General features: G+C 34.1%; 1 protein-coding gene across 15 annotated transcripts in view; it reads right to left on the minus strand.

Annotated features, from left to right (window-relative positions):
• The window catches only part of FRYL (FRY like transcription coactivator), a 271,172-nt gene that overhangs the window by 80,366 nt on the left and 178,357 nt on the right, over window positions 1–12,449 (minus strand). For all 15 annotated transcript variants that reach the window (XM_039845152.1, XM_039845167.1, XM_039845153.1 and 12 more), the window contains 9 exons: window positions 12,165–12,268; window positions 11,855–11,963; window positions 10,175–10,261; window positions 7,555–7,726; window positions 6,979–7,111; window positions 4,675–4,782; window positions 1,559–1,796; window positions 468–653; window positions 122–208 (listed from right to left, as the gene is read on the minus strand). In XM_039845152.1, coding sequence (XP_039701086.1) covers window positions 122–208; window positions 468–653; window positions 1,559–1,796; window positions 4,675–4,782; window positions 6,979–7,111; window positions 7,555–7,726; window positions 10,175–10,261; window positions 11,855–11,963; window positions 12,165–12,268 — 1,224 coding nt within the window. The remainder of the gene's footprint in view (window positions 1–121; window positions 209–467; window positions 654–1,558; window positions 1,797–4,674; window positions 4,783–6,978; window positions 7,112–7,554; window positions 7,727–10,174; window positions 10,262–11,854; window positions 11,964–12,164; window positions 12,269–12,449) is intronic.

The raw sequence follows: 12,449 nt of genomic DNA on the forward strand, positions 1-12,449 counted from the left end.
GTGTGTGTGTGTGTGAGTGTGTGTGTGTGTTTGTGTGTATGACTTAAGTTCCAAAACAGGACTGAATAATATTCAGTCATTACAATCATTACATTACAGTTACAGAAATCATTACAGTTACCTGATCGGCGCCAGTGAGATGTATGAAGCTCTCAAGAATAGATGGGCTCAGCCTGTCCATCACATCTATGGCTAATTCATCATCACCCTATAAAAAAGATATCAAATGCCTAAAAAATTTTAGGAATGTTCAAGAAAACTGGCCAAACCTAATTAAACATTAAAAATTCACTTTAGTACTATTTGTTACAAATGGAATCGAGGGCAGGTGGGTTAGTTTAGTCCCAGTCAAAAAGACCGTTATAAAGTTATACCTGCATGGGAGCAACAGAAATGTAATAAAGATGGACAAAAGGATAGTTTTTAAGTACTTTCATTAGAAGCTAAATGAAATACCGAAATCTTACCTTAGGTATTTCCAAAAGTGCAAATAAAGCCCGTATTTCTCTAAGGACACTGACGGCTAATCTCCTAGTGGCAGGTCGACTGCTACAGAGAATGACAAGAGCAAACCCTTCGACCACATGGAATACACTGGAATACGGGCTCCTTTCCAGAGGAGGGGGATGAGAAGCTCCATTAGCTACACCATGCTTGAAAAATGAGTAGAAGTTAAAAATAAAAAGTTTAAATGTATATAGGGACATTCCAGTAAAACAATTAATAAAGAATTTATGGCTACAGAAATTATGGCTACAGGTTTGCCCCAGCTCAAGCAATTTAAATAATATTTAATTTATAAAAATTAGTAATAGTACACAAAAGTGAAAATAAGCATTTAATTGGCAGTCTAAACATGAATTCTGTACCTAACTTCTATCATTCTCCGGCTACTTTGCAACCTTGGAATTGACCCTATTAATCACTCTTGGTCTAACATTTCTGTGTAGAAAATGAGGGAATTAGTTTGCATCCTTTGTACTCAAAGTGAGGACCGGAAGCATGGCGTCACCTAGGAGCTAGTAAGAAACAGACTCTAAACCCTGGAGATTTGTACGCTCATTAAAGGCTGAGAAGCTGGGTTGGCTTAGATGAGCTGGCTCTAAAATTCCAAGGTTCTGTGACTTACACATTAACATAAATCAAAAATTTGAGCACCTTCTATGGTTAAAGAAGCATATATACTGTATATGTGAATCAGGGACTGGTACCAAGGATATACCAATCAAATAACTCACATGGAAGGCTATCAAAAAGTTTTTATTATACCAGTTTTAAATATATTGGAAACAACCAAAATGTGAGCTAGAATTGCTTCTACTTTCTACGTTTATTCAAAACTCCTTGTTATCAATAGAAGAGGTTGGAAAGGTTTGAACACACAAACATATATTTAATACATGAACTACAGGAAAGATCTGTTTAAGGGATTGTGAACATTTTAAAAGTAAATAAAACTAATACAAATATTAGTTTTTAATAAAGTCAATACATATTAACACCATTGGTCATTCACCACTGCCCACATACAAAGGGATAATACGAAAGAATTTGGTACCTGTGAGTCCTGGTTTTTGTTATGCATTTGGGTTGCTTGTTTCCACTGATTTATTAATTGTACCAACATCTTTACAGCATTGTCAAGAAGTGTGGGATGGACATCAGTCACTTCACGAACAATAAAATAAACAAATCCTGAAAGAACATCCTCTCGCCAGTCTGGAAAATCAAGCATTAGTGCCTGCAGTGTGTTGAAAGCCAGAGCACGCAGTTCTTCATCCATATGAATCGTGAGCCTACCAAGAACAAAATTCCATTAGCGAACCTCAAAACCCTTCCAGATTTATCATCTACAACTTAAAACTAATAACTTAAAAAATGTCCTCTTAATTGGTTTGCAAGAAGTATGAAGATAGAAACCAATGTTCACTTTTTGTGCTATATCAATCTTCGTGCTAGTCTATATTCATTTGTTTAAATTCACATATCTATTAATTAGTATTTTTACTATAATTCAAAATAATAAGTTTGATCATAGCGCAAATGCTATACTTAAGAAAATACAGATTGACATATAAGAATTACATTTAAAAATACTTTAATTCTTAAAATATCATGTTATCCTACAATCAATCAAAAATGATATCGAATCATAATATCTTAGCACTATCTCATATTTATTTGGTCCTTTACTACCACTGGAAAGGACATGTTTTATCTCTTATCATTCCTTTCATGTTGCTGAGGTTTACAGTTAAATATAAGATGGCTGACTGTAAAAAAGGAAATAGAACAAATCAAGATGGAATCATTTTAACTGAAATAATTCTTGAAGGTAGAATGAGAGAAAATTTAAGAACAACATCCTACATGGGGAGTGTCTAGAATAAAATGGGGAAAAAAGTGTCGAAATAACACATAAGTCCTTAAAGGTAGTCTGTCTAAACAAATGAGAGGTTACACGAAATTGCCTTTTAAAGACATCAAAACAATATGAGGACATGAATATAAAGCAACAGAACATAAAAGAGAATGATAAACAAGGAAACCAGGAAAGATAGCTGTAGTAGTGAAGTTACCAGTATATGTCATATGAATAAGAGTTAGTTTCTGATTTGAGGCTGAAGAGGATTAGTGATAGACCATACTAAGAAAAATGCATCAGAGTCAGAAACAGCCTGAATGAATAAGATAAGTAGGTAATATTAAAAATAAGCCACAATTACACACTGGAAAGCTGGGAAGAGGAAGAGAGCTGTGTGGTTTAGGGGAAAGGAGATATCACAGTCTTCACTCTGCCAAACTCAGTTCCGGTCTTCACTAAGCCAACCTTCCACTCACAATGAGACTGAAGAGAAAATGTATTACAGCTAGACAGACTTGGGAGTAAGCCACCAAGCAGCAGCCGCTACAGCCGGACATCAGAAATATCATACAGGGTCAGATTAAGGATCTCTAGCCCAGTATGCTGTCTCTGATAGGGGCACCAAGGGAGATACTGTTGGAGAGGATAACTACTATATGATGATGACTTTAAAGGTTATTTCAACATCCTTTAAATTCATAAACATGTAAATATCCATCTTATACCCATCTCTGTGACTCAAGAGTATAGACGCATGGGGAAAACAACAATGTAGCCTGGCTAATTTGAGGCAAGGGAACCAATTAACTTTCCTTAGAGAAGGCATGCAGATCTACAAATTTACAATGCATCTTTGTTTTGTTGGTTTGCTTGCTTTGTTTTAAAGTAATCAATATCTGGACATCACGATTGCAAGTGAGAAGAATAGGGGACAAAATAGAACAGGCTTTAGAATCTTTCTTTCTGCTGAATGAATTAATAAATGAATATCATAGGGGAAAGAAGCAAAGTAAATAGCAAAGCAAACTGTCATTCACTTTTCAGATGTTTTCTCCTTCACGAAACACCCACATCCCTGCCCCTTGTAGATGCAATTTTATACTGGTGAGGGATATGGGGTCATCAACCACAGAGATGGGGTGAGTTAAACTGAAGTGGGGGGAGCAAGAGTGCTTTCCTAAGGAACAGCATTATAAATAATTTAACTTTTTTCCTCTATAATGCTGACATGGACTTGGCAACTGTACAAGCTAATTCACAAAAAAATTAAGAGAGAGTGGGAAGGGATGAATTCATCTTATAGTGCAAAGTTTCGAAATAACTCCCTTCCCCAACTCATAATCCTGAATAGAGATAAATACCACTCTATCTCAGATGCAACAGTTGAGCATAGGGTTGTGCATGGGTGTGTGGAATGCTAGGTATTCTCAAGAAAGAGGTAGAAAGGGTTGCTGGAGCTGTCTATGAATTAATTGTTTATTCATTGTGAATTTAACTTAAGACTTGGTGATAAGTGCCTAGCAGCCAGTAAACAACTTTCGGTATAGGCAGTATCACTGCTCTCTGCTAGTCACTGTACCCGGTTTTCTGTTTAGGGCAGGGCTAGTAAACTATGGCTCAAGGGCCAAATCCAGCCAGGCGCCTCCTGGGACAGTCATGCCTGCTCCTTTACATGTTGCCTATGACTTCTTTTGCACTAAAAAGGCAGAAACCAGTAGTTGTGACAGAGACCATAATCTGCAAATCCTAAAATATTTATTATCTGAGCCTTTATCGAGGGGATTCTTAACTACATCAACAAAGTGGATTTTCAACCTAATTAGGTTTGGGAGCTAGTATTTAAGTTTGGTTCATGTTATTTACTCATTTTATAGATTTATGACATGGCTAATAGAGGAAAGAGAGACAAAAACTTCAACCCCGCAGGTACTGCAATAGAATGAAAAAGTGAAAATGAGACCACCACCCTAGGTACTAAAGAAATGATCGTTGGAATAAACACAATAATTGTCTAATGGGCATCTTCACACACTGATAATGTCCACAGGTTAAGGGATAATGCGTTATATAAATCTCGGGAAGTATTACTACCCAGAAAGCTAGGGAGCTGAAAATTAAGATTTGTAGTGGGGAGAATGTGTTTAACAAAACATATAAAACAAAATGGGAATTTAGAAAGTAAATCAAATAGAAGATTAAAAAGTCTTTATTATTACTCTTTTAGTGATAATAGTAACAGGGCTGTGCTGGAAATTTAAAGGAATCAATAGAGATAAAAATCAACATAGCAAATAGTCATTCTCATTTACCTTGCCAACAATTCGATGAGATCAGTTCTGCTCATACCATCAGGAATCAACCTTGGAATAGCAGCAATACAAGTTCTAAACAAATCAATTTTGGGTTTTCTTTCTCCTCTGAAAAATATATCACAACAGGACTTAATAAGTATATCACACATGCTAGACAATGAAAGCCAAGTTAGAAAAATAACGACAGAAAATAGGAGCCCACCCCACAAAGTTGAATGTATTTAATATAAAAAGAGCACATACAAATCCAGTAAATAATTATCAGCATATAAATAAACAAAAGAATACAGAGATAATTCAGGGGAAAACACAGTAGGCAAGCAAAAAAAGACTTTTGGTAAGTATAAAACAAACATTGAAACTATTATATTTAAATAAATATTATTTAGGTAAATTATAATTATTTCAAATTAATAAACTTTAATTAAATTTAATAAATATTGAACTTTTAATAAATAATTATTAATAGTAACAGTGCTGATATTATTAAATAACCAAATATTGGTTATTTGGGGGCTTATAAGATTAATTAAAAATTTTTATTTAATATCATTTACTAACAATGTTCTTAGAAAACAGACTTTCTCATTTACCAATGTTGGTACTGTCTGTTCTTGTCTTTTTACTTCAGGATTTACAAACACGCACACAAACACAGTTTTGAAAATCATCTGGTTCCTTCAGAGGCTTGATAACAGTTTAATACTATAGTATTTTCTTCTCATTATTCATGATTTTATATATTTTAATTATCTAACCTCTTAAAATACCAGTTTTTATTTTAGTCTGTATTTCAAAGTGAGGCTTTTAGTTAATTTATTTTATCCAAATTGTTCTTCAGTTGGCCAAATAATTCTTTTGTAGAAAAGAATTTGGATGATTTAAATGTTTTGGACTTGCTACCGACTTTTAGAGTTTTTATATAGCCAGTCTTATCTTTGCATAGTGACCATATGCATGAATTTCAGTTACCACAATTCAGTTAAATAATACCAGATCCAGCATGGTCGAATTTTTGGTTACTGCACATTAACCATAAGTAACTGCATAAACAAGCTTCCTTGTTAGCTCTTCAGTCCACCAATCATGATGTACATAACAGAAGTACATCATAATCTGTGACCATTCACATCATTTCTTTGAAAGTCTGTTATGATTTGCCACTGCAATTCAGTTATTTGGTTCACATACAAAATAAGTAGTTGTGCTGCTTCCTTTACTCCAGTGATAAACTCAGGTGACATTTTACAAAATTAGATAATCAAAAGGGGAAATTGGCCAATAAAGATTAAAGTGGAGTAAAGAAAGGAAAAGTGCTATCATTAGAAGTGAAATTTGAATCAAATATTAATGGAGTCACAGAAGAAACAGCCGAAGCGGGAATGTTGACACTGCCATCGCTGGAGACTCGACATGTGCATCAGAGGAACTATGTGAGGGCAAACTTATTGACATAAAAGAGGAAAGTGGTTGTGATGAAAAGAATAAAGATTTTCCATATGAAGTAATGTAGGAAAAATTTCACATTAGAGAAACTCTCAGAGATATTAGTGTATACTAGTAAGTAAAGTTATTACATACTAGTAAGTAAAGTTATTACATACTAGTATACACTAATATCTCTGAGAGATCTGATATCCAATTTGGTAACCTAAGACTTATAAATGCAGATATTCATATCTAAAAAAAGTTTTCCCTTATACAGAATATGTAGATACTTCTTAGTGAATAAAAGAAGTTACTGGCATAAAATACACTCTTTTGAAGAAGTCTCTAACAATAAGGAAAAAAGATGCTGGGGTGATAAGCAGTGACAAGGGTAGAGGCCGGGGAGGTGGAGATGGTTGGGATGAGGTACTATTCCAAAAAAATCTACTCATATATTATTCCTATCTTTAGCCCTGATTTCCAGAAGATTTTTTAGGTTTTCTTTTTTGTTTTTTTGTTTATTAGGGCTATGAAAATAAGAGCATTTGTTTGGCTTAACAAACCAACCATGTTCACACACATCTGGGGTAACTAGGATTTATCTATCACTCACACAATAAGTGTAAGGCTTTGTCATTGACGACAAACTAGACTGAGATCCAGGATGCCTTTTGCTATCTATACAAGGTCCAATGGCACTTTAAATAATAAAACTGAGCATGTGGAAGGAATCACTGTATTAATAACTGTAGCAGATGGCAATATGCAAGAACTCCAGAAGAGAATGCAACAAAACAAGTAAGCAAGAATCAGCCACCTATATTCTTTTATAAAAACTGAAATAGCGACGAAGAGAAACAATTTACTACATACGTAATCATATCTTCAGGCTCCTTATTGGACATCTGCACACTAGTCATACACATCGGTCTCCCAACTTCTTTGTCCAAATGTCTGAGAATACTATCTAATGCTTTTCTCACTTGAGGATAATAAATTGACATTCCTAGGAGGTAAAAACTTAGTTATAAAATATCAGGAATTAAATTAAAAAGTTATTTTCAATAAAAAATAAAAGCCTATTAATCTTTAAACAACGTTAATTTATTATTGTTACAAAAGAAGCAGTTTCAACTATGAATACTCTTTTCCCTAATGACCATCTTCAGTATATTGGAGAAAATGTGTAAAAATTATGTACAGAACTAAAATTAATTTGAGGGAAGGACAAAATGCAGTAAACAGTATCATATGAGAAAATAAAGATTTAACCTGAAGAATCTTAGCATGACGACCTATAGATACTATCAAAAATGTTCATTTTTGTATCACTGTATACTGGAATAACAATATTAGGCAAATATGTACATTTTCGATTCAATATAAACTTTTACAAAAGAATAGTAAACTGCATCACAAAGCAATGTATTTATTCTAGTTAACACTAACCTATGACTTTTGCTTCTTCATCTGTCAAGGTTTTATTGAGAAAAATTTTCTTCACACGAAGAGTATTTCCTGAAGGAAGAATAACTCCTGTTGTTGGCATGGGAGGCTCACCATCTTTCTGCTGCAAACTGTCTGCTATTACAAGGAAGACTCTGAGGCCTATGTTCATTCTCTTCAGAGAAAAAAGTTTCAAAATAAGGAAGTTAGAGTTTCAGAAAAATTTTTTTCATGTTAAAAATGTCTCATCAAACAGCACTGGGGGATGGGAAAAAGGAGGTCAGAGGGAAAACTAAGCCTTTCTGTTTAACATTTTTTAACTAGTATAAGCACTGGAGTTTGCTTTATTATCAAACTCCCAAATTCCACCCACTCACTTTGGCAGTCAACTGTTTCTCCTACTCTCTATAAAGCTTATTTCAAACCTCCATTCTTCCTCATCGACCTCCTACCATCCCCATCCCTCTCCTCTCCATCAGATGATTTGTCTACTACTTCACAGAAAGAGAAAAACATCAACTTTCTTCAATCTCTCACTAAAATACACATCAGTCTACTCATATCTGCACCTCTTTTTCCTCTCCTTTGCTCCTGTCAGGGTCGAGGGGGTGCTGGTCTTCCTAGTTATTAGATCCCATCTGCTCTTACATTTTCGGGAAATTATACTATCAATTATCCTTCTTTTTGCTGCATCTTCAACACTTCCTTTTCAACTGAATACACCCTATTTCTCTTAACTATACTCATTTACCTTAATGGAATAAGCCCTCCCCCTGTAATACTTCCTTGAAGCAACTCTCACTCATTAGTGACCACACTGCTCAAAACAGTGGGCACTTTTCCTGCATCTTGTTTGATTTTCAGCAGCATGGGACACTGTCAAGTATCCCTTCTCTCCTAAAACACTCCCTTCCTTTGATATTTCTGTGCTATTGCTGGCTGTGTCATCTCTGCCAGCATTTCAAGTTTAACCTCCTTTATCTGGTTATTATATATTAGACTGCTTAAAGAGGAGTTATTGGGCTGCAATCTCAAGTATTTACACTCATACGAAGTCACCCACTAATTTTAAGCCTGACTGACCCTCAGATCCATTTGACATCTCCACTTGGATGTCAAAAAATGCCTCAGATTTGACATGTTCAAACCAAATGCACTTTCCCCTCAAACTTGATTCCTTCTCAATGTTTCTTTTCTCCAGTAAATTGTCTTCTTTCCATCTGCACTACAGTATGTCAGCCCAAGCTGCCATTATCTCTGAGGTACACCAGTGGTCTCTAAAGCAGGTACATGCATCCTGCTGGGTGTGTAAGATAGTTCACTGGAATACAGGGAGAAAATAGAACTTTTATTTACATATTTTTTATTATCTAAATAAGATTTGAGGTTTTAAGCTTTATTCATCTTTATATATGACACAGTACTGGTGCCTTCTCTCAGTCTAAATATCAGATGGTCATGTCACATAGTCATAGAAGACAGCTTGAAAGCAGTGAGAAAGCTCCACAATATACCATAGTTCACAGAGGTGCCCTCATTTATTCATGCTTTCAGAGTATTGCAATTTGTGTGCATTGATTAAAGGAATTAGTAAATACTTTTATCTGGCTTTAATTAAACTAGCTCTCAAAAGCTTAAAAAGACTCCTTAAAAGAAAATACAGACTAAAGATAATCAAAAAAAAGTAAATCATTCTACTCCTAGTATGAGAGTATCAGTGACAGGAAAACTTACTTTAGGAATAAATTTGTTTAATGAAGAAAATATTTTTCAAAATGATGTTCAAAAAAATGTCTTTCATTACGTGATTTTCGTTGCTGAAAACCACATGGAACATATATATAAAATACTCATGTCTTCTCACTTTAAAAATCTGGAAGTAAATATTAACTTATCTTAAAAATCCTATAAATGAGAAGCTTCAATAACTTTCCAACCGATTTATTAACTTAATAAATATATATCTTAAGATTTGACCATGAGGATCAGCACAATAATTTAAAAGACATTTAAAAAACACCTTTTTTTGCCTTTTTATATTCTCAAATGTCATTAGATTCTGAAAAGCAATTAGCTCGTAAAATATTTTAAAACAATCTGAAAATTTAATGCCTACAGAGTGAATCAGAGTTTACTAGTGAAAAACAGGACCATGGAATTAGAAAATAAGATTTTTTTCAACTTATTAAAAATTATTATTTTAAGCTCTATCTGGGGAAAAGGATTTTTGTCTGTTTTATCTCAACACCTAAAACAATGCCTGACACATTTTAGGTGCTTAATAAATGTTGAATGAATGATATTTATTAAAGAAACCTGATGTTTATATTATTTATATTTATATTGTTTCTATTTGTATTTGAAACCTCAGCTCATATCACAACTTCTAGAAGCCAGATGAACTGGCTAACTTAGAAAACCTCCACTCTTGATTATTTTCTACCATGACTGAAACTACCATTAAACCAGTCATCAGAAAAGTTAAACAACTTGTCCCAGATCACACTTGTAGTTAGAAGTAGAGCTTCTTACTAGGGATTTGAACCTAAGAGTTCTGATTATAGAAATTGTGCTCTAAAAAAAGGTAGTAGAGGATAGTACATTACTACATATTTTTCTTTACCTCTGGATTAATGGTGAAAGTTTTAGTAGATTTCCCAACACTGAGAAGATCGAATATTATTTCTTTCATTGCAAAATCCAAACGTTCCTAGAAAAAAATAATAAATCCTTTAAACTTGCTACTACGTGTTAGGTTATCATGCTAAGAATTATACGTATAATGGCAGACACAGGTCTGTGCCCGTAAGAAGTTCACGAATCTAGCTATGTATTAGGAAAATATGTATGAATTATAGTTTAAAAATATAAGGATAAATATTTTATTTAATTATCAAATGATTTAATACCCAAACCAAATTAAAAAGTTTTAAGTATTCATTCATCAAAATCATATTCAAACCTAAGTAAAGAAATTTTCAAAATGATGATGAAAGGAAGTCCACGAGAAAAGCTATGCAGCTAACCTGGAGAGCGGTGAGATCAGGCAGGGACAGAAAGGGTGGGGCTACCGAAAGGAAATCCCCAAGGAAAAAATTAATGAGATTAACTGCTATTTGAGTGCTGGTGTGAAGTGATTAATCCAAGGGGATGGGTACCACTTGGGGAGGGCTCGGGGGAGGACAGAGATACAACCTAGAAGCAATAGTTTTCTAAATACTAGATCTAAAGCACAATTTACTTTCATTCATCTTATTGACACATTTATACTTACCTAATTATCATTAGTTCTATGTGCCAATAAATAGAAATGTGTTAATTTTATTTAAATATTCCTTACTTCAAAATAATTACATTATGGACCGCCTAAATCGTCATAGTTTTAGTTCAAAGAGAAGGCAATAAATGTTCTGGAATCAAAACATTTTCCTAAATTGAGGACATAACCCCACCTATGCCTCTCCAGGGCTAATGTTCCAAAATGGAATGTGACCAAAAGCTTAGATTTGCTCACTCAGCACCCACTTAATCCCCTTCTAATAATCCTTCCTTTACTGCAGAGGCTAGAAAGCTAAAATGGTATTTCCCAGGGTGCCTCGTAACAATAGGCTTCAGGATGTGATTTAGACCTTGCTAAGCGGTATACTCATGTGAGTCTTTGGGAACTAGTTAACAGGAGGAGGATAAGGAGGACAGAGATGACTAATCTATGTTATTGGTGGGGATCATGGCAGCAACATGATTCTAAAGCACCTGTGGCGACTTCCTACTCTGGCAACTATTTGACTGTGGCAGAGGCAGCAGCTTCCTTGATAGCCCAGTTCTGTAGTTACCTCTTAATCATTCAGACTAGTCCTATCGGTGATTCTGTGAAAATATCCTTTTGGGTTCAACTAGCTATAGTGGATTCTAATATCTGTACCTAAGAACCTAGGTTAATGCAGATTATGAAAACAATTTTCAATAAAATCTTTCAAGATACTCAGGAGGTAATTAGTAAATGGACTAGCAGCAGGGTTATGAGACACCTTCGTGATCCTTACTAACCTATGTGCTTCTCCCCGTGGGTCTTCTCTCCTTTTCCACGTGTGTAGATCAATGATTTAAAATCATTTTGTCACGAAAAATCATTAGCATCTTTTATTTTTTACTTTTTACAGCATGCATTCATTTTTACTATCCAATATTAATTAATGTTGTATCATGCTTTTAGATGTGTAACAAATTTTAAGACTCCAAATTATTAAAATAGATTACTCTTATAACTGACAAGGATATATGTATTATGAGGTGAAACACTCACCTGAGCAATGAACTGAATAATCTTCACAAATATATTGAGAGGTGTATCACGAGGAACCACACTACGTGAACCTTTTGGAAAAAGTGCTGACACTATGCTCATAAGACGACTATAAGAAAAAAAAATTAGTCATAATGAGACAATGAAATTAACAGAACATAAGCAAACTATTCTTCCTATTCTTCATAAAATGTCCAGAGAATTCATATTCCCCCACAAGGTATCTGTAATGTTAACTAAAATTCCATTAGTGTGATATTATTTTTACTAAAATTTTATTTTAAATACACTTTAAAATGAAGGCACTCACCTTTGAGTTACAGTGTTGCTTTCACATTTTATTCTAATTACATAAACCCACAACAATCTGTACAAAGATTCCAGTGCAACTCGAGACATTTTAGGATCTTTATTCTGTTTAGAACAAAAGAGAATTAAAATAAGCTTATTTATTAAAGTACTTGCAGTTATTTAAGATCAAACATATTTCTCTCAACAACTAAAAGCCCTCACCTTATCCTCTTTTTATTCAATCTAAAATAGGGTTAAAAATATAAATATACAGTTGTATATGGTAAGTGTATGTTGGGTTTGG

This window comes from Pteropus medius, unplaced genomic scaffold (genome assembly GCF_902729225.1).
Source record: "Pteropus medius unplaced genomic scaffold, Ma_sr-lr_union100, whole genome shotgun sequence".
Taxonomy (NCBI): Eukaryota; Metazoa; Chordata; class Mammalia; order Chiroptera; family Pteropodidae; genus Pteropus; species Pteropus medius.